The sequence below is a fragment of the Oncorhynchus mykiss genome, chromosome 20 (genome assembly GCF_057628025.1).
Source record: "Oncorhynchus mykiss isolate SJ-2025 chromosome 20, ASM5762802v1, whole genome shotgun sequence".
NCBI classification, from domain to species: Eukaryota; Metazoa; Chordata; class Actinopteri; order Salmoniformes; family Salmonidae; genus Oncorhynchus; species Oncorhynchus mykiss.
Genome location: NC_143041.1, coordinates 7,108,238 through 7,131,838, shown reverse-complemented (window position 1 = coordinate 7,131,838; position 23,601 = coordinate 7,108,238). Strand labels below are relative to the sequence as shown.

The window sequence follows — 23,601 nt, the reverse complement described above, 5'->3', positions numbered from 1 at the left end:
ACCTCCTCCCTCTCTCTCACCCTCCACCTCCTCCCTCTCTCTCACCCTCCCCCTCCTCCCTCTCTCTCACCCCTCCACCTCCTCCCTCTCTCTCACCCCTCCACCTCCTCCCTCTCTCTCACCCCTCCACCTCCTCCCTCTCTCTCCACCTCCTCCCTCCCTCTCTCTCACCCCTCCACCTCCTCCCTCTCTCTCACCCCTCCACCTCCTCCCTCTCTCTCACCCTCCACCTCCTCCCTCTCTCTCACCCCTCCACCTCCTCCCTCTCTCTCCACCTCCTCCCTCCCTTCCACCCTCCACCTCCTCCCTCTCTCTCACCCTCCACCTACTCCCTCTCTCTCACCCTCCACCTCCTCCCTCTCTCACCCTCCACCTCCTCCCTCTCTCTCACCCCTCCACCTCCTCCCTCTCTCTCACCCCTCTACCTCCTCCCTCTCTCTCACCCCTCCACCTCCTCCCTCTCTCTCACCCCTCCACCTCCTCCCTCTCTCTCACCCTCCACCTCCTCCCTCTCTCTCACCCCTCCACCTCCTCCCTCTATCTCCTCCCTCTCTCTCACCCCTCCACCTCCTCTCTTTTACCCACCAGGCCCCCTGCTGTTTCTAACAGATCTGTTTAAACATCCGCCCAATTCAGCTTGACCCAGCCATGCATACGAGACCCCTACTGTGGTACAGAGAAAAATATATCATTTCTTTGTATTTAGTTTATTTTTTATGGAATAGGAATATGGAAGGCCACATAATCGGATGACTTGGTATACGCTGGGGGTGTGTTTGCATGTGTGTTTGTGTTTGCATGTGTTAGTGATGTGGGAAAAATGTCAAAATGTTATTTTTGACAATATATTGTATAGTATCATCTTGACAATATCATTTTTGCGCTAGTTAGCTGTCTGTACCTGCACCAAAACTCAGATAATTTTCTTCGTAAGTTGTTCTCCGTCATATTTTTAAATAGGGAGACAATTTGTTTTCAGCACTTTTATTTCCATGACTGGTCAAAACTAGTTTTCTCATGACTCTCTTGTCTCTCTGCAGCAGACATATGGTGAGCAATATGTTTGGAACACTAAAATCACATATAAAATCATAACGCATATAGAATCCTGAGAATCCTGAGAATCGTAACACATCGCGTATCGTGATAATATCGTGAGGTCCCTGGCAGTTCCCAGCCCTAGTGTGAGTGTGGAGCTGCCTGCCACTTACCTGTAATATCATTGGAATGGCCTCTTCTATAGCGTCGTGTCAACACTCAGGGACGAGTACACAACAGACAGGGACAGGGTGGGAAGGCAAAACACACACATGACAAATCATACAGACGGACGTTTGCATGTGCTGTAGATTGATGTTCTCAGGTCTATGGGCTACACATCTTCTCTTTCTTTTCTCTTTCTCTCTCCCCCCTTTTCTTTCCCTCTGTCTTTCTCCTGTTCCCTCACTCCCTCACTACCTCCTTCCCTTACTCCATAGAACACACACACACACACACACACACACACACACACACACACACACACACACACACACACACACACACACACACACACACACACACACACACAGCCAGGCTGACGCCACAGGACACCTGGCAGGTGACAGTGAGGAGACAGACACTCCACCGTGAGCTGGCTGCACTACCATCACTCAATAATGGCATCAATACATACTGGCAACAACACCACAAGGCATAGAGAGAGAGAGAGAGAGAGAGAGAGTGGAGAGAGACAGAGCGAGAGAAAAAGACACGCAATGATATGTTAAAGAAGAAATAGGGTTCACACTCTATCTGGATCGTCCAGATTGTCCATTTGTAGATGCTCTACCTAACTATCTGTTGATAAGCAACTGCTTGCTAAGGTTATGCTTAGGGTTCAAGTGTAGAATAAAGGTTAAGATTCGGGTTAGTAGATAGTTAGTTGAAATGTTACTGATGGTCTGTAGATAGTCTCTAGAGCATCTAAAGTGTTAGTGTCAGAAATGAACCTTTATTGGGTGATCCTTTTAATTGACATCAAGGCTTCACAAAGTGTAAAGCAGTAGATAAAACAGATACATTGTGTAGTAAGCCTAACTGTCGTCGCCTACTCCAGAGTTCATGAAAATGTAACCAGACAGACAGACAAAGAGATGGAGAGCCTTCGGATAATGGGCCTCCCATCCAAACCTCCTCAACAGCATAATGATCCCTCCATGTCTCTTTCCCTCCGCTCCATATCGCTCCATCCGCCAACCCATGCTCACTCCCCGCTAAGTGACAATTAAGATTATCATACTTGAGTAAAAGTAAAGATACCTTAATAGAAAATGACTCAAATAAAAGTCAAATTTGGTTTAAAATATACTTAAGGATCAAAAGTAAATGGAATTGCTTAAATGTACTTATGTGTAACGTTAGTATTAACGAGTTTTGGGAGACAGGCGCAGGAATGCGTATTATGGATTTGTATTAAGCCCACGGCCGTGTAAAGGCACGGGGACGAAGACCAAACAAACACCATACAAAACACAGGGTAGAATCCCAAAACAAAAGAGTGAGGAGTACCTCGAATAAATAACACAAGCGCACAATGATTAACACCCGGGACGTATATACAAATAGAATCAGTGGGAATAGAGGTCAGGTGTGCGCAATCAAAAGCTCCAGAGGGATCCGTGACAGGTATCAAAGTCAGAGTATAAATCATTTCAAATTCCTTATATTAAGCAAACCAGACGGCACCATTTTCTCTCCAATTTTTTAAAAAGAATGTAGTGAAATAAAAGTAAAAGTTGGCAAAGATATATAGTTGAAGTCATTAACACTTGTTTTTCAACCACTCCACAAATTTCTTGTTAACAAACTATAGTTTTGGCAAATCAGTTAGGACATCTACTTCGTGCAAGACACAAGTAATTTTTCCAACAATTGTTTACAGACAGATTATTTCACTTATAATTCACTGTATCACAATTCCAGTGGGTCAGAAGTGTACATACACTAAGTTGACTGTGCTTTAAACAACTTGGAAAATTCCAGAAATGATGTCATGACTTTAGAAGCTTCTGATTGGCTAAGTGACATCATTTGAGTCAATTGGAGGTGTACCTGTGGAGGTATTTCAAGGCATACCTTCAAACTCAGTGCCTCTTTGCTTGACATCATGGGAAAATCATACATCAGCCAAGACCTTTAGAAAAAAATATGTAGACCTCCACAAGTATGGTTCATCCTTGGGAGCAATTTCCAAATGCCTGAAGGTACCACGTTCATCTGTACAAACAATAGTACGCAAGTATAAACACCATGGGACCACGCAGCCGTCATACCGCTCAGGAAGGAGACGCGCTCTGTCTCCTAGAGATGAACGTACTTTGGTGCAAAAAGTGTGAATAAATCCCAGAAGAAGGGCAAACAACCTTGTGAAGGTGCTGGAGGAAACAGGTACAAAAGTATCTGTATCCACAGTAAAACGAGTAAAATATCGACATAACCTGAAAGACCATTCTGCAAGGAAGAAGCCACTGCTCCAAAACCGCCATAAAAAGCCAGACTAGGGTTTGCAACTGCACATGGGGACAAAGATCATACTTTTTGGAGAAATGTCCTCTGGTTTGGAGGAAAAAGGGGGAGAGAACACCATCCCAACCATGAAGCACGGGTGGCAGCATCAGTCAGGAAGACATCAGTCAGGAAGTTAAAGCTTGGTTGCAAATGGGTCTTAATAAATGGACAATGACCCCAAACATACTTCCAAAGTTGTGACAAAATGGCTTCAAGACAACAAAGTCGAGGTATTGGATTGGCCATCACAAAGCCCTGACTTCAACCCTATAGAATATTTGTGGGCAGATCTGAAAAAGCATGTGCAGCAAGCAGGCCAACAAACCTGACTCAGTTACACCAGCTCTGTCAGGAGGAATGGGGCCAAAATCCACCCAACTTATTGGGGAAGCTTGTGGAAGGCTACCCAAAACGTTTGACCCACGTTAAACAATTAAAGGCAATGCTACCAAATACTAATTGAGTGTATGTAAACTTCTGACCCTCTGGGAATGTGATGAAAGAAATAAAAGCTGAAATAAATCATTCTCTCTACTATTATTCTGACATTTCACATTGTTAAAATAAAGTGGTGATCCTAACTGACCTAAAACAGGGAATTTGTACTAGGATTAAATGTCAGGAATTGTGAAAAACTGAGTTTAAATGTATTTGGCTAAGGTGTATGGAAACTTCTGACTTCAACTGTAACTAGTCAAGTAAAGTACAGATCCCTCAAAAAACTACTTAAGTCGTACTTTAAAGTATTTTTACTTAAGTACTTTACCACACTGCAAGGCTGTAGTAGTAGCTGGCCTTAGAACAGCCAATAAGTCAACAAGAGTGCGTGTAGGGGAGGTTAAAATCTCTTGAGGATCGGAACCTCCATCTCAATTTCCGCCTAAAATGACATACCCAAATCTAACTGCCTGTAGCTCAGGACTTGAATCAAGGATATGCATATTGGTCTCCTGAGGGATCTCCTCCCAGACCTGGACTAAAGCATCCGCCAACTCCTGGACAGTCTGTGGTGTAACGTGGCGTTGGTGGATGGAGCGAGACATGATGTCCCAGATGTGCTCAATTGGATTCAGGTCTGGGGAACGGGCAGGCCAGTCCATAGTATCAATGCCTTCCTCTTGCAGGAACTGCTGACACACTCCAGCCACATGAGGTCTAGCATTGTATTGCATTACGAGGAACCCAGGGCCAACTGCACCAGCATATGGTCTCACAAGGGGTCTGAGGATCTCATCTCAGTACCTAATGGCAGTCAGGCTACCTCTGCCTCTGGCTACCTCCGCTGTGCGGCTCCCCAAAGAGATGCCACCCCACACCATGACTGATCACCGCCAAACTGGTCATGCTGGAGGATGTTGCAGGCAGCAGAACGTTCTCCACTGCGTCTCCAGACTCTGTCACGTCTGTCACATGTGCTGAGTGTGAACCTGCTTTCATCTGTGAAGAGCACAGGGCACCAGTGGCGAATTTGCCAATCTTGGTGTTCTCTGGCAAATGCCAAACGTCCTGCACGGTGTTGGGCTGTAAGCACAACCCCCACCTGTGGATGTCGGGCCCTCATACCACCCTCATGGAGTCTGTTTCTGACCGTTTGAGCAGACACATGCACATTTGTGGCCTGCTGGAGGTCATTTTGCAGGGCTCTGGCAGTGCTCCTCCTGCTCCTCCTTGCACAAAGGCGGAGGTAGCGGTCCTGCTGCTGGGTTGTTGCCATCCTACGGCCTCCTCCACGTCTCCTGATGTACTGGCCTGTCTCCTGGTAGCGCCTCCATGCTCTGGACACTACGCTGACAAACCTTCTTGCCACAGCTCGCATTGATGTGCCATCCTGGATGAGCTACACTACCTGAGCCACTTGTGTGGGTTGTAGACTTTGTCTCATGCTACCATTAGAGTGAAAGCACCGCCAGCATTCAAAAGTGACCAAAACATCAGCCAGGAAGCATAGGAACTGAGAAGTGGTCTGTGGTCACCACCTGCAGAACCACTCCTTTATTGGGGGTGTCTTGCTAATTGCCTATAATTTCCACCTGTTGTCTATTCCATTTGCACAACAGCATGTGAAATATATTGTCAATCAGTGTTGCTTCCTAAGTGGACAGTTTGATTTCAAGTATGATTGGAGTTACATTGTGTTGTTTAAGTGTTCCCTTTATTTTTTTGAGCAGTGTATATAGTGAAAACAATAGTGGTTCTAAAACAGAGCCTTGAGGAACACCGAATTTTACAGTTGATTTGTCAGAGGACAAACCATCCACAGAGACAAACTGATATCTTTCCGACAGATAAGATCTAAACCAGGCCAGAACTTGTCCATGTAGACCAATTTGGGTTTCCAATCTCTTCAAATTAATGGGGTTGATCGATGGTATCAAAAGCAGCACTAAAGTCCAGGAGCACGAGGACAGAGCCTCTGTCTGATGACATTAAAAGGTCACAAGTGCAGTCTCAGTGCTATGATGGGGTTTAAAACCAGACTGAAGCGTTTCGTATACATTGTTTGTCTTCAGGAAGGCAGTGAGTTGCTGCGCCACAGCTTTTCATTATTTTTCCTCTCTTGGGGAATACTGCTTTTTAGTTAGCTTTTCGACAGTATCAAAAATACATTTTGGATTGTTCTTATTTTCCTTAGTTAAGTTGGAAAAATAGGATGATCGAGCAGCAGTGCGGTCTCTTCGATACTGCACGGCACTGTCTTAGTCGGAAGACAATTTTCTGGAAGCTTGCTTCAAAGCTCAGGTATTTTCTTTTTACCAGGGAGCTAGTTCCTTATGTCAAATGTTTTTTGTTTTTAAGGGTACAACTGCATCTAGGGTATTGCACAAGGTTAAATTGAGTTCCTCAGTTAGGTGGTTAACTGATTTTTGTACTCTGACGTCCTTGGGTAGGTGGAGGGAGTTAAACACTAGAGTGATAGATGTGCAGAAGATGAATGTGCAAGTAGAGATACTTGGGTGCAAAGGAGCAACAAAAAAACAATATGGGGATGAGGTAGTGCTATTTACAGATGGGCTATGTACAGGTGCAATGATTGTTAAGCTGCTCTGACAGCTGATGCTTAAAGTTAGCGAGGGAGATATAAGTCTCCAGCTTCAGTGATTTTTGCAGTTCGTTCCAGTCATTGGCAGCAGAGAACTGGAAGGAGAGGCGGCCAAAGGGGGAGTTGGCTTTGGGGGTGACTGGTGAAATATACCTGCTGGAGCGCGTGCTACGGGTGGGTGCTGCTATGGTGACCAGTGAACTGAGATAAGGTGGGGCTTTACCTAGCAAAGACTTATAGATGACCTGGAGCCAGTGGGTTTGGGGACGAGTATGAAGCAAGGGCCAGCCAATGAGAGGAACCATGTCGCAGTGGTGGGTAGTATATGAGGCTTTGGTGACAAAATGGATGGCACTGTGATAGTAGAGTTGGAGGCTATTTTGCAAATTACATCACTGAAGTCAAGGATTGGTAGGATAGTCCGTTTTACAAGGGTATGTTCGGCAGCATGAGTGAAGGATGCTTTGTTGCGAAATAGGAAGCCGATTCTAAATTTAATTTTGGATTGGAGATGCTTCATGTGAGTCTGGAAGGAGAGTTTACAGTCTAACCAGACAACAAGATATTTGTACTTGTCCACATATTCTAAGTCAGAACCGTCCAGAGTAGTGATGCTAGATGGGCGGGCGGGTTCACCTTGGCCAGGTCGATAAATACAGCTATACGGTATTGTCTTTTATCGATGGCGGCTATGATATCGTTTCGGACCTTGAGCGTGCCTGAGGTGCACCCATGACCAGCTCGGAAACCAGATTGCATAGTGGAGAAGGTACGGTGGGATTTGAAATGGTCGGTGATCTGTTTGTTAACTTTGCTTTCAAAGACTTTAGAAAGGTAGGAACCCTCGCAGGAGGCTCCGGACCATGGATCATCACTGGAGGCTCCGGACCATGGATCATCACTGGAGGCTCCGTGCCATGGATCATCGCTGGAGGCTCTGGGCCATGGATCTTCGCTGGAGGCTCCGGGCCCTGGATCGTCGCTGGAGGCTCCGGACTGGGAACCGTCGCTGGACGCTCTGGACTGGGAACCGTCGCAGGAGGCTCCGGACTGCAGACCATCGCTGGAGGCCTGGTGCGTGGAGCTGGCACAGGGCGTACCGGTCTGGGGAGAGAGCTGGCACAACGTGTCCTGGACAGATGACAACCTTAACACGGCAAGTGTGGGGAGCTGGCACAGGACGTACCGGGCGCGCTGGAGACACGGTGCGTAGAACCGGCACACATTGCACTGGAACAATAACACGCTCCTCAAAGCGAGTGCGGAGAGCTGGCTCAGGTCGTACTGGGCTGTGGAGGCGCACTGGAGACCTGGTGCGTGGAGCCGGCACAGATTATTCCAGACAGATGACACGCTCCTCAGGACGAATACGGGGAGCTGACACAGGTGGCATTGGACGGCTAACACGCTCCTCAGGGCAACTGTCTTGCCACTCCAGCCAGACCAACAGCTCTTCCGCTTCACTCTCTTCACATTTCGCCAGCCACTCCTCGAAGGTCTCTATCTCACCCCTCCATTCACTCTCACTCAATCTCTCCATCGCTTCCTCCATGGTCTCTGACTCACCCCTCAGCGTCGCCGACCACCCCTGTGTGCCTCCCCCCGAAAAACATTGTTTGAGACTGCTTCTTGGGACTACGTCGTGGCCGCGAACCCCGGTTTCGTCGCTGTCCCTCCTTCGCTGCTTCCACCTGCTTCCATGGCAGGCTTTTGTCTCCTGCCATTATTTCGTCCCAAGTCTAGGATGCCCTCCACTCCTGGCTTTCCTCCCAGGCCCAGGATCCCTGCTCCTCCTGGGCATGCTGCTTGGTCCGTGGGTGGTGGGATCTTCTTTCACGATCATTGAAATAAATGGACCAAGGCGCAGCGTGCGTACAGTTCCACATGTTTAATAAATTAAACTCACCAAAACAATATGGAACAAATTAAACGTGAAGTCAACACAAAAACAAGATCCCACAAAAAAACAGTGGGGAAATGGCTGCATATATATGATCCCCAATCAGAGACAACGATAAACAGCTGCCTCTGATTGGGAACCATACCAGGCCAACATAGACATAAAACAACCTACATAACCCACCTTAGTCACACCCTGACCTACACAACATAGAAAATAAAAGGCTCTCTATGGTCAGGGCATGACACATACAGTAAGGACAACTCAGAGTATGCTATTCTGTTCTTCTGAAACATGCCTCTTTAGACCTGTCTAAAATAAATCATGGATTTATTGTGAAGGTGTAGGCGATATTACATGGATTTATTGTGAAGGCGTAGGCGATATTACATTGATTTATTGTGAAGGTGTAGGCGATATTACATGGATTTATTCTGAAGGTGTAGGCGATATTACATTGATTTATTGTGAAGGTGTAGGCGATATTACATGGATTTATTGTGAAGGTGTAGGCGATATTACATGGATTTATTGTGAAGGCGTAGGCGATATTACATGGATTTATTGTGAAGGTGTAGGCGATATTACATGGATTTATTGTGAAGGTGTAGGCGATATTACATGGATTTATTGTGAAGGTGTAGGCGATATTACATGGATTGATTAGACTTTTAAAAATGTAGATGTTCCAAAGCTCAACTCTTTCCTGTGTGTATCAATAATGGTCCACCACCCTAAGGACATCCAGCCAACTTGACACAATTGAGGGAAGCGTTGGAGTCAACATGGGCCAGCATCCCCGTGGAAAGCTGTTGACACCTTATAGAGTCCATGCCCCAACAAATTCAGCTTGTTCTGAGGGCAAAAGGGGGTGCAACTCAATATTAGCTTAAGGTGTTCCTAATGTTTGATACATTCAGTGCACATGTCAACACACAATGATAAGGCAGTGATGTGACATCACCATTACAGAGAAATGTCATCATGCTTATGCTAATGTCTCCAGTCAGAGTACAACACGACATGCAATGGAAATATCCTCAACCGTGGAAGAAGTTTACGTCTGTACCCAAACAACTACCATTGCCCTTGGTGTGCGCGCGCGTGTGTGTGTGTGTGTTTGTGTGTGTGTGTGTGTGTGTGTGTGTGTGTTTCTGTGTGCTATGGGGCCTATATTCACCTCTATATTCTCTCAGTGAGATTCCCCAGTAACCTAACCATACATTATTGACCGATAAAGAACATTGCTTTACTGCTTTAATATTTCAACAGTCCAGAGGCGACCAGTGGACACACCCCATCCCTGTGGTTTGGTTTAGTCAGGTTGCTTGTGTATGTACTGTGTGTGTGTCCTCGTACTTCTCTCTCCTTCCTCCCTCCCTCTTTCTGTCTGTTACAGTAGCTTTTCCAGTTTGTGCGTACAACACCCCACTCCTCATATCAGCTGTGACCAGAGTGTTTCTGAGTAGTTGGTTGATGTGCAGGTTGTTTGTGGGGATGTTCCAGGGCTTTAGTCATGTGATCCTGACACGCGGGACCCATCTTAGCCTTTATTGTCTCAGTAATGCAGGATTTGATTTGCTCTCATGAACATAATGGTATAATTTGCTCAGAGCATGCAGCGACGCACGAAGCCCGCCTCGTCCGCAACAGAGGCTTTTATTTCTGGCTCTTCAGAGAAATTAAACCTGCTTGCTCACACACATGTCTGAGGGAGATACACATTCACAGACACACACACAAACATAATATTGCGTTCCTCGCTCTCTGACACAAAGAGTTACACACAGTCTTTCTTTCACTTCCATAACACAAACACACTTAAGTACACACACACCACACGCCACAAACACACACACACACGTCCATATTAAAAGCTCTTCTCTGCGTGGGAGGCAGTGTTTCATCTCATTCCTTGTACCGTGTCATTCTGTTTTGATGTTATTAGGGAGAGGAGCGATGGCTCTGGGGTGAGTGATAAAGGTGGGAGCGTGCGCTGAGAGCTTACCCTGTCACGCCGAAAGGTTAGCCAGCAGATTTACGAGCCTGCGTCCTTCTCCAGCGAGGCCGTTAAAGAAGGGAGATGACTTTTAATGTTTTACCTCTCTGATTTATGGTGTCAAGGCCTTCCTATCTTATCCCCACAGTGAGAGGCAGGAGGGTGGAGCGTCGGTGGCGCCTGGTCACAACAACGGACTGGGCATCTTAGCATCAGAGATGGTGAAGGTTGCAAGGGGAAAAAAACATTTGAGGCATTGGGCTCTTTCTCAGTTCCTTACGTCCTTTCTCATGGCCTCCCTCTCAAAATGAATCAAATGAGAAGGTCTGAGGGGAGGGACCTTGGATCTCATACTCTGTTTGAGAAGGAGGCGAGGAGAGAGGAAGCAAGGAATAGAGTAAAGGCACATCGAGAAATAGCCTTGGTGTGTTGGTTGTGTGCTGTTGGTTTGGCTGGCCACTAGGGAGCCTTGGTGTCTCCCAAACCCCACACCCCCACTCTGACCCAGTATCCTGCCCACTCCTGGGATTTGGGGGCTCTGGGACTGGCCAGCTGTAGTGAATGGACATCTGAACTGATGTGTACCAGGGGGCTTTGTAGGACCAACAGATGGGAGGAGGGATTATTGGCCAGCCCCACTGCCTCATGGGAAATGTAGTTCTATAAAGAGCTATGGAGAGATGATCTGGCCATGCCACAGAACAAATAGGCCTGTAAGCTGGAGCCAGGCCAAAGTGGATCTGAATGTACACTGTGGTGTGTGTGTGGTTCTTTGTTTCTGTGTGTCTTTGCGTGTGTCTGGGCAGTGGATGATCACTGTGTGTTAGTGTGTGAATGTGTGTGTTTGTGTGTTTGCAGTGTTTAGGAAAAAGGAGGGCCTGCTTGGCTGTGGCCTGGCTATGATTGTCTCAGTGGGACAGATAGTGGCGGTCACCAGCACGCACTCAGACAGGGCCAGGTTACTGGGCTAAATAATGACAGGCCCTGGAACAGATTGGCACACCCCGCACACAGACAGGGCCAGGCCACTGGGCTAAATAATGACAGGCCCTGGAACAGATTGGCACACCCCACACACAGACAGGGCCAGGCCATTGTGCTAAATAACCACATGCTCCAGAACAGATCTCACACCCAGTGGGAGTGCTTAACAGCCCAGCCAGACCACCAGCAGAGCAGACCTTCCACTGACGGACATCTTCACCACACACCCACACACATCCATACACACATGCTCTGTGTGCTCTGCCCACTGTGTGTGTGTTTAGTACCCAGGGGCTAGATGAAATATGTATGTAGCCTAGCTAACTGGGAGCTGGGACCTGGGACCTGGGACCTGGGAGCTGTGCTGTTCGCTTGGGAATGAGCTGAGACAGAGAGAAGCTGTCTGTTACTGGCAGCCACTGGAGACCTGTTGGGAACCGGACTGGGAGTAAGGAGGCCCAGGTGGATGGATGGGTGTTACTGTAGACTAGCTACTCACTGGTGTGACTCTCCTCCCATTATACTTTGCGTTAGAATATGCCCCAATAATCTCATAGAATGGAACCTACATTGCGATGCAATGTGTGTGTGTGTGTGTGTGTGTGTGTGTGTGTGTGTGTGTGTGTGTGTGTGTGTGTACTATTACTTTCCAACTTCAGACAGTTTAATTAGCACTCCAACACTTGTGAAAAGGCACATATTAAGGAGAGAGAAAGGTGAGAGGAATGAAAACTTACTAGGTCTTATTTTGGAAATGAGAGAATCTATTCTATTATGGATGTTAACCCTAGGGCAACAATTTACACCTGGCAGTGTTCTCATTAATGAAAGAGTAGCTTTAATTGACTGCTCAGTAAATTAAACACACACCACACACACACACACACAGCGAGGAACACACATGCACCAACTGGATTTGAGACGACCTCTCTTTGTAAATGTAGGGTCTAAATTCCTTGGAACTTTCAATAAATTCTCTCGTTTTCCCGAAATCACTGTTGGAAGATTCCCGGAGTCAGGAGGGAATAAGCAGGGAATCCAGAATCCTCCAACCAGGATTTCTGGAAAACCAGGGATTTTATTAAAAGATCCAGGAATTTTGCAAACCTACTAGGGACCCATTAGATCTAGTGTATGCAGATGAGCTACAGTACAGCCACCCTCATCAAACATGAATTGCTTTGTAGTGTGTGCAGACGTGAAACCTTGACTGGGGGGTGCTTGCACATGTCTGTGTGTGTGTGTGTGTGTGTGTGAGTGTGTGTGGGTGTGTGTGATGGGAGTGTTTGTATTCATGGGAACTGACATGGAATATACAGCCCCTGGCGTTCTTCCCCATTGTATCTCTCTGTTGTTCCTACCTCTTGAACAGTGGCTTACTCCATTATTTCATTCCCTCCATAGAAAGAAGTGAAAGTACGTTGTGAATCAGAATTACATCCATAACATCCATTCAAGTGCCGTTGGATACTGAACAACCACATGTTCTCTCACAGGCTGAAGGTCCCCAAATGCCTCTCTACAGTACATGTCCCCACATACCCCTACATGTCCCTACATGTCCCCACATACCCCTAGATGTCCCCACATATCCCTACATATCCCCACATACCCCTACATGTCCCCACATACCCCTAGATGTCCCCACATACCCCTACATGTCCCTACATGTCCCCACATACCCCTACATGTCCCCACATATCCCTACATATCCCCACATACCCCTACATGTCCCTACATGTCCTCACATACCCCTACATGTCCCCACATACCCCTACATGTCCCCACATACCCCTACATGTCCCCATATACCCCTACACGTCCCCACATACCCCTACATGTCCCTACATACCCCTACATGTCCCCACATACCCATACATGTCCCCACATACCCCTACATGTCCCCACATACCCCTACATGTCCCTACATACCCCTGCATGTCCCTACACGTCCCCACATACCCCTACATACCCCTGCATGTCCCTACACGTCCCCACATACCCCTACATGTCCCTACATACCCCTACATGTCCCCACATACCCATACATGTCCCCACATACCCCTACATGTCCCCACATACCCCTACATGTCCCTACATACCCCTGCATGTCCCTACATGTCCCCACATACCCCTACATGTCCCTACATGTCCCTGCATGTCCCTATATAACCCTACATGTCCCCAAATACCCCTACATGTCCCTACATGTCCCCACATACACCTACATGTCCCCACATACCCCTAAATATCCCCACATACCCCTAAATGTCCCTAAATACCACTACATGTCCCTACATGTCCCTACATGTCCCTATATAACCCTACATGTTCCCACATAACCCTACGTGTCCCTACATGTCCCTACATACCCCTACATGTCCCCACATACCCATACATGTCTCTACATATCCCTACATGTCCCTACATATCCCTACATGTCCCCACATACCCCTACATGTCCCCACATACCCCTACATGTCCCCACATACCCCTTCATGTCCCCATATACCCCTACACGTCCCCACATACCCCTACATGTCCCTACATACCCCTACATGTCCCCACATACCCATACATGTCCCCACATACCCCTACATGTCCCCACATACCCCTACATGTCCCTACATACCCCTGCATGTCCCTACATGTCCCCACATACCCCTACATGTCCCTACATGTCCCTGCATGTCCCTATTTTACCCTACATGTCCCCACATACACCTACATGTCCCCACATACCCCTAAATGTCCCCACATACCCCTAAATGTCCCTAAATACCCCTACATGTCCCTACATGTCCCTATATAACCCTACATGTTCCCACATACCCCTACATATCCCTACATGTCCCTACATACCCCTACATGTCCCCACATACCCCTACATGTCCCCACATACCCCTACATGTCCCTACATATCCCTACATGTCCCTACATATCCATACATGTCCCCACATACCCCTACATGTCCCCACATACCCCTACATGTCCCTACATACCCCTAAATGTCCCCACATACCCCTACATGTCCCCACATGTCCCTACATGTCCCCACATACCCCTACATGTCCCTGCATGTCCCTATATAACCCTACATGTCCCCAAATACCCCTACATGTCCCCACATACACCTACATGTCCCCACATACCCCTAAATGTCCCCACATACCCCTAAATGTCCCTAAATACCCCTACATGTCCCTATATAACCCTACATGTTCCCACATACCCCTACATGTCCCTACATGTCCCTACATACCCCTACATGTCCCCACATACCCCTACATGTCCCCACATACCCCTACATGTCCCCATATACCCCTACACGTCCCCACATACCCCTACATGTCCCTACATACCCCTACATGTCCCCACATACCCATACATGTCCCCACATACCCATACATGTCCCCACATACCCCTACATGTCCCCACATACCCCTACATGTCCCTACATACCCCTGCATGTCCCTACACGTCCCCACATACCCCTACATGTCCCTCCATACCCCTACATGTCCCCACATACCCATACATGTCCCCACATGTCCCTACATGTCCCTATATAACCCTACATGTTCCCACATACCCCTACGTGTCCCTACATGTCCCTACATACCCCTACATGTCCCCACATACCCATACATGTCCCCACATACCCATACATGTCCCCACATACCCCTACATGTCTCTACATATCCCTACATGTCCCTACATATCCCTACATGTCCCCACATACCCCTACATGTCCCTACATACCCCTAAATGTCCCCACATACCCCCACATACCCCTACTGGACCTCAGTGGTCCAGTAAAACCTGTGTTGACTCTTCAGGCCCACCATTCGTCCCTGTAAAGCAGCCCAGTCTCTTGGTTGTCTAATTTTTATTTTTTTATTTTACCTTTATTTAACCAGGCAAGTCAGTTAAGAACAAATTCTTATTTTCAATGACGGCCTGGGAACAGTGGGTTAACTGCCTGTTCAGGGGCAGAACGACAGATTTGTACCTTGTCAGCTCAGGGGTTTGAACTCGCAACCTTCCGGTTACTAGTTCAACGCTCTAACCACTAGGCTACCCTGCCGCCCCACATGAGAGAGAGCACAGAGGAGACATGTGATACCCATCAGTGTTCAATGTGTTATGGGGCTGGTCCCCACTATGTGCTCCTCTCTCTCTCTCTCTCTCTCTTTCTCTTTATCTCTATATCACAGATAAAAGCACAGCCCAGATCACTAGGGAACAATTAGTCTCAGCCGTCTAATAAAATCTCTTGCACGCCTCAATCTCCCTCATTTTCATAAACTTCCCTCCTATTCTCCACCACGCATAACATTAGCATTAACCCACACTAAGGAGGCTGTGAAACCATCTATCTCTACAAGCCATCACCCTCCTATCCTCTACATTTTTATTTTTCCCTTCCAGTCTTTCTCATGTACATCATTCACCTCCTGGCTTTCTCTTCCATTTACCCCTCACTACATCATACTGCCTACCAATTGTCTTCTCTTCCATTTACCCCTCACTCTATCATACTGCCTACCAATTGTCTTCTCTTCCTTTTACCCCTCACTCTATCATACTGCCTACCAATTGTCTTCTCTTCCATTTACCCCTCACTCCATCATACTGCCTACCAATTGTCTTCTCTTCCATTTACCCCTCACTCTATCATACTGCCTACCAATTGTCTTATCTTCCATGTATCCCTCACTCCATCATACTGCCTACCAATTGTCTTCTCTTCCATTTACCCCTCACTCTATCATACTGCCTACCAATTGTCTTCTCTTCCATTTATCCCTCACTCCATCATACTGCCTACCAATTGTCTTCTCTTCCATTTACCCCTCACTCTATCATACTGCCTACCAATTGTCTTCTCTTTCATTTATCCCTCACTCCATCATACTGCCTACCAATTGTCTTCTCTTCCATTTATCCCTCACTCCATCATACTGCCTACCAATTGTCTTCTCTTCCATTTATCCCTCACTCCATCATACTGCTTACCAATAATCTTATCTTCCATGTATCCCTCACTCCATCATACTGCCTACCAATTGTCTTCTCTTCCATTTATCCCTCACTCCATCATACTGCCTACCAATTGTCTTCTCTTCCATTTATCCCTCACTCCATCATACTGCCTACCAATTGTCTTCTCTTCCATTTACCCCTCACTCCATCATACTGCCTACCAATTGTCTTATCTTCCATGTATCCCTCACTCCATCATACTGCCTACCAATTGTCTTCTCTTCCATGTATCCCTCACTCCATCATACTGCCTACCAATTGTCTTCTCTTCCTTTTACCCCTCACTCCATCATACTGCCTACCAATTGTCTTCTCTTCCATTTATCCCTCACTCCATCATACTGCCTACCAATTGTCTTCTCTTCCATTTATCCCTCACTCCATCATACTGCCTACCAATTGTCTTCTCTTCCATTTATCCCTCACTCCATCATACTGCCTACCAATTGTCTTCTCTTCCATTTATCCCTCACTCCATCATACTGCCTACCAATTGTCTTCTCTTCCATTTATCCCTCACTCCATCATACTGCCTACCAATTGTCTTCTCTTCCATTTATCCCTCACTCCATCATACTGCCTACCAATTGTCTTCTCTTCCATTTATCCCTCACTCCATCATACTGCCTACCAATTGTCTTCTCTTCCATTTATCCCTCACTCCATCATACTGCCTACCAATTGTCTCCTCTTCCATTTATCCCTCACTCCATCATACTGCCTACCAATTGTCTTCTCTTCCATTTATCCCTCACTCCATCATACTGCCTACCAATTGTCTTCTCTTCCATTTATCCCTCACTCCATCATACTGCCTACCAATTGTCTTATCTTCCATGTATCCCTCACTGCATCATACTGCCTACCAATTGTCTTCTCTTCCATTTATCCCTCACTCCATCATACTGCCTACCAATTGTCTCCTCTTCCATTTATCCCTCACTCCATCATACTGCCTACCAATTGTCTTCTCTTCCATTTATCCCTCACTCCATCATACTGCCTACCAATTGTCTTCTCTTCCATTTATCCCTCACTCCATCATACTGCCTACCAATTGTCTTATCTTCCATGTATCCCTCACTGCATCATACTGCCTACCAATTGTCTTCTCTTCCATTTATCCCTCACTCCATCATACTGCCTACCAATTGTCTTCTCTTCCATTTATCCCTCACTCCATCATACTGCCTACCAATTGTCTTCTCTTCCATTTATCCCTCACTCCATCATACTGCCTACCAATTGTCTTCTCTTCCTTTTACCCCTCACTCTATCATACTGCCTACCAATTGTCTTCTCTTCCATTTACCCCTCACTCCATCATACTGCCTACCAATTGTCTTCTCTTCCATTTATCCCTCACTCCATCATACTGCCTACCAATTGTCTTATCTTCCATTTATCCCTCATTCCATCATACTGCCTACCAATTGCCTTCTCTTCTTGGCTACCTCTGTTTATAGACTGAATCCATCTCCATCTTTCCCCCTTTCTTTCATCTGTTTTACTAACCCTACCTCTGTTGGATTGGTGGAGCCAAAATAGCAGTGCAAAAACCAAGCCAATAGATCATTTTGACAGTTTAATTCCAATTCTTGATTATTAGCTAATTTGAAAATTATATTATCCAACCATCCAATTAAATTGGTCTATATTTACAATCATCATCAAGCACGAGGTGTTAATTGTAGTACCATCTATCAAGAGTGAGCTTTCACATCCACCAGGGAGTATGACAGTGAGGTGAATTTGGAGCTGGTTTGATGGAGGTGTGTGTGTGTGTGTGTTTGAATTGACTGAATTGTGTGTCCCCACAAGGCTAGTTAAACAAGACTGTGTGTGTATGTTTGTGTGTGTGGGTGTGTGTGTGTGTGTGTGTGTGTGTGTGTGTGTGTGTGTGTGTGTGCGTGTGTGTCTGTGTGTGTCTGTGTAGCATCATATATTCTGTTCTATCCTCAGTGCTCTGTACTCTTCACTCTGTGCTTCTACATGTTCACAAACACAGACAGAGAAAAGAGACAAAGCGAAATGGAGAGGCACGGAGAGAATGATGAAGGGATTTCACGCATTTCCCTGTCTTTTTCCTCTTCTATCTAACCCTGTTTGGGCTGGGGAAAGCATTTCCCTGTCTTTTTCCTCTTCTATCTAACCCTGTTTGGGCTGGGGAAAGCATTTCCCTGTCTTTTTCCTCTTCTATCTAACCCTGTTTGGGCTGGGGAAAGCATTTCCCTGTCTTTTTCCTCTTCTATCTAACCCTGTTTGGGCTGGGGAAAGCATTTCCCTGTCTTTTTCCTCTTCTATCTAACCCTGTTTGGGCTGGGGAAAGCATTTCCCTGTCTTTTTCCTCTTCTATCTAACCCTGTTTGGGCTGGGGAAAGCATTTCCCTGTCTTTTTCCTCTTCTATCTAACCCTGTTTGGGCTGGGGAAAGCATTTCCCTGTCTTTTTCCTCTTCTATCTAACCCTGTTTGGGCTGGGGAAAGCATTTCCCTGTCTTTTTCCTCTTCTATCTAACCCTGTTTGGGCTGGGGAAAGCAATACAGTACGTCATGCTTAACAGAACCCATATCTCCAATCCACATATCTTAGCTCTTCTCGACTCATGAATCCTGTCTCATGAATCGCTGTATAATTAAGCAAGAATGCTCGAGGAGGTGTGGTATATTGGCCATATACTACAAACCCCAGAGGTGCATTATTGCTATTATAAACTGGTTACCAACGTAATTTGAGCAGTAATATATACCCGTGGTATACAGTCTGAACCACTCTCTCTGTCCATATGTCTATGGGTATACTTATCTCTCTCTCTCTCTCTCTCTCTCTCTCTCTCTCTCTCTCTCTCTCTCTCTCTCTCTCTCTCTCTCTCTCTCTCTCTCTCTCTCTCTCTCTCTCTCTCTCTCTCTCTCTCTCTCTCTCTCTCTCTCTCTCTCTCTCTCTCTCTCTCTCTCTCTCTCCAGATGATGTGCCGCCCTACTTTAAGACGGAGCCGGTGCGGAGCCAGTTGCACCTGGAGCGTAACAGGCTGGTGTTGACATGTATGGCGGAGGGGAGCTGGCCCCTGGAGTTCAAATGGATCCATAATGGCACTGAGCTCACACGGTTCTCATTGGAGTACAGGTGAGTACTGCCACTGTATACTTTACACACCCCTATAGATCCAAAATGGAGAGAGAGAGAGAGAGAGAGAGAGAGAGAGAGAGAGAGACTTTAGTGTTAACTGGGAGATCTTAATCATGTGGCAAGCTCTGGTCTTATCTCTAGAAGTGGTGTGCTCTGTCGGAGGTCTAAATGGAACGTTGAGACGGTGAGCTGACACTGGACCTGTTACACCACACACTGGACTGAGGTGAACAAAGGTCTAGTGTTGATGGAGCTGCTTGCTGCTCTCTACAATGCCTCAGAGAGATAAAAACACGGACAGAGAGAACACAGTAGTAACAGTCAGTGCATCAGGACCAATACACAGATGGAAAACATAATGGCTCACGTCTTAGCGGGACCAATGCTCCTAATTACTGGACAGGCTATTGTCTGTCTGTGTTATTGAGTGATTGAGTGTGTGTGTTACTGGGTGATTGAGTGTGTGTGTTATTGGGTGATTGAGTGTGTCTGTGTTATTGGGTGAGTGATTTAGTGTTTGTTTGTGTGTGTGTGTTATCGGATGTTTGAGTGTGTCCTTGCATGTGTTTGTAGTGGCCCCATCCCTCACAATGTCCTCCCCAGTGACAGGTAAGGGGAGATGGGCAGTGGGAAGGTCAATGCCAGCCTTATGGTAATGAGGTTATGCAAGGTCTCTGGTGATCAACACTGTTTTAAAGACTCACACAGACACCAGGACACGCAACCTTCTGTCCTCAGGCCACTGATCAGGCCACTGATCAGGCCACTGATCAGGCCACTGATCAGGCCACTGATGTCATGTGCGTGCGAACATGACACATGCATTTCTGTTTGCGTGCTTGCGTGAATACTTGTGTGTTTCCATGTGGGTTTGTGCGTTGAAAGAGAGATAAAGGGTGAAAGAGAGAGAGAGAGAGTTTGAAAGCTGGAGAGAATAAAATACATCAGAGCAATGGAGGGAGGAGGTGGAGGAAGAGGAAGAGGAGTGTATGTATGGAGCCGTAAAGAGCACATCTGGCCTTGCCTTTTAACTCCCCTCCACTTTAGCTATCAGAGAGAAGCAGTGAATTCACATACAGACACGCTGCCTTAACAGCCTCTCTAAGCCCCTCTCCGCTCTACTCTTGTCAGGCCCTCTCCTCGCCTCATCTTCTCCTCCTCTGACTTAAAACCAGTAATCTTCTTCGTGCCTCGGCCCTGGCCCTGCCACCGAGCGTGTATATTTTTTATTAACAGAAACAATTTCATGCCAGCTCCGAACAAATTAACATGAGTTCAATCCAATAATATTCCTTGTCTAGAGGGGTAGGGGACAAGCTGGGCTCGCTAACTAAATAGCAGGCGTAAGAAGGAGGGGTGTGGAAATGTGAGTGTGGTATTAGAGTCGGGACCTTCACTGCTGTAACTTGGAACAACAGTAAGGGGAATAGACCAGGGATTTGTCTCAAATGACACCATATTCCCTAAATGGTGGGCCCTGGACACATACTCTATAGTGTTTTACTATTGCTATAGTGCTTCATAAGCTTAACATATCCCTCTTCGTCTGCTTGCAATGGCCTATCCAACCCAGGTGACACAGCAACACAGAAATATGGTGGGCAGGGAAAATATATAGACTTTTCAGGTCAGGAGGCTAATATTCTTTATATTGCTATATTGTCTTCCCTCGTGGCACTCCTGTTATATTAGTGTCAGTGCAATGAGCTGGAGCAGCTTTAGAATCATTACACATCTTAGAGAAGGAGTCTACAGGTGTACACAGTGCTCAATACAGACGCAAACACAAGCTGAACAACTCATCAGTGCTCACACGTTGTGTTGCGATGGCAGTGGCATCTTGTCCTGAGCAAATTGAATCATCTGCATTGCTACATTGTGAGAGCAAGACTCCTTTTCAGTGTAAAACGCCACAGACGTTTTGGCTTGGGTACAGAGGTAGCATTTGCTTATTTTCCTTGAGCAAACAAGCACAAAGTTTGACTGTGAATAGTTTGGCTGAATAGTTGGATTGCTGTGTAGAGTAGAGAGCTGGGTAGCACAACTAGCATCCCGAGCAACTGAGTCTCTCCACAGTACAATACAATGGATTCTGTTCCATAACAGTATGCCATTCTGTTCCGCTATGAAAAGAATACAAACATTTAAAGATGAACTACGCTTTATGCCACATCTTTTTCTGTGCGAAATCATTACACCTTCTGTATAACTGAAAACATCCATTATTTCCTCTCTACATTCTTACCTCCCCCAGAACAATAACTTGACTCTCTCTCTCTCTCTCTCTCTCTCTCTCTCTCTCTCTCTCTCTCTCTCTCGCGCTATTTATTTCTCTGTCTCTCTCTGCCTCTCTCTCTTTCTGTCTTTATTAGGGTTAGTCAGAGAGTGTGTGCATGTTTGAGTGTGTGGAGTTGAACAGTGTGCCTGGTCACGGAGTGCTCTAGTGTTAAGGGATTCATTCACTGAGGCTTTTTAAATGCCATTCCATGCATAGTGTATTTACTGGGGATGTGTGTGCTTGTGAGGGGCCTATGAGAGGGTCCCCAACCTGCCGCATCCTTGCCACACTGTAACGTCATCAGTCCCACCTGTCACCGGCTCTGATTGTGGCATGGAAAGATCACATGATTGCACATGTGACATTTCCACATTTTGCACATGTGAAATCATGTGAACCATGTGTTTTTGGAAGACTTCACACTTGAGGATATTTCCGTTTCAAATGTGGATTTTCACATTTGTCCTGCAAACAAAAATAAGTCGTTATGATAAACATACAGTGCTTTTAACATACATAGTTTTCAACGTACATATTTGACATACACTACACATGCCAAATGTATGTGGACACCCACTCGTCAGACCTCTCATTCCAAAATCATGGCTATTAATATGGAGTTGGTCTCTCCTTTGCTACTAAAACAGCCGCCACTCTTCTGGGAAGGCTTTCCACTAGATGCTGGAACATTACTGGGGGGACTTGCCTCCATTCAGCCACAAGAGCATTAGTGAGGTCGGGAACTAATGTTGGGGGCGATTACTCCTGACTCGCAGTGGGCGTTCAAATTCATCTCAAAGGTGTTTGATGGGTTTTAGGTCAGGGCTCTGTGCAGGTCAGTCAAGTTCTTCCACACCAATCTCGACAATTCATTTCTGTATGGACCACGCTTTGTGTACTGGGGCATTGTCATGCTAAAACAGAAAAGGGCCTTCCCCAAACTGTTGCCACAAAGTTGGAAGCACAGAATCGTCTGGAATGTCATTGTATGCTGTAGCGTTAAGATTTCCCTTAACTGGAACTAAGGAGCCTAGTCCGAACCATGAAAAACAGCCCCAAACCATTATTCCTCCTCCACCAAACTTTACATTTGGCACTACGCATTGGGGCAAGCAGTGTTCTCCTGGCATCCTCCAAACCCAGATTCATCCATCAGACTGCCAGATGGTAAAGTGTGATTCATGACTTCAGAGAACGCGTTTCCACTGCTCCAGAATCCAATGGCGGCAAGCTTTACACCACTCCAGCCGACGCTTGGCAATACGCATGATGATCTTAGGCTTCTGTGCAGCTGCTCGGCCATGAAAACCCATTTCATGAAGCTCCCGACGAACAGTTATTGTGTTGACGTTGCTTCCAGAGGCAGTTTGGAACTCGATAGAGAGTGTTGCAGACAATTTTTTCTCGCTACACGCTTGTGTGGTCTACCACATCACGGCTGAGTCGTTGTTGCTCCTAGACGTTTTCACTTCACAATAACAGCAATTACAGTTGACCGGGGCAGCTCTAGCAGGGCAGAAATTTCACGAACTGACTTGTTGAAAAGGTGGCATCCTATGGCGATTGAAAGTCATTGAAAGTCAATGAGCTCTTCAGTAAGGCCATTCTACTGCCAATATTTGTCTATGGAGATTGCATGGCTGTGTGCTCCATTTTATATACCTGTCAGCAAAAGGTGTG

General features: G+C 46.4%; 1 protein-coding gene across 3 annotated transcripts in view; it reads left to right on the top strand.

Annotated features, from left to right (window-relative positions):
- sdk2b (sidekick cell adhesion molecule 2b) overlaps positions 1-23,601 on the top strand; it is a 468,680-nt gene that overhangs the window by 311,268 nt on the left and 133,811 nt on the right. For all 3 annotated transcript variants that reach the window (XM_090212049.1, XM_090212048.1, XM_090212047.1), the window contains exon 2: positions 19,481-19,640. In XM_090212049.1, coding sequence (XP_090068175.1) covers positions 19,481-19,640 — 160 coding nt within the window. The remainder of the gene's footprint in view (positions 1-19,480; positions 19,641-23,601) is intronic.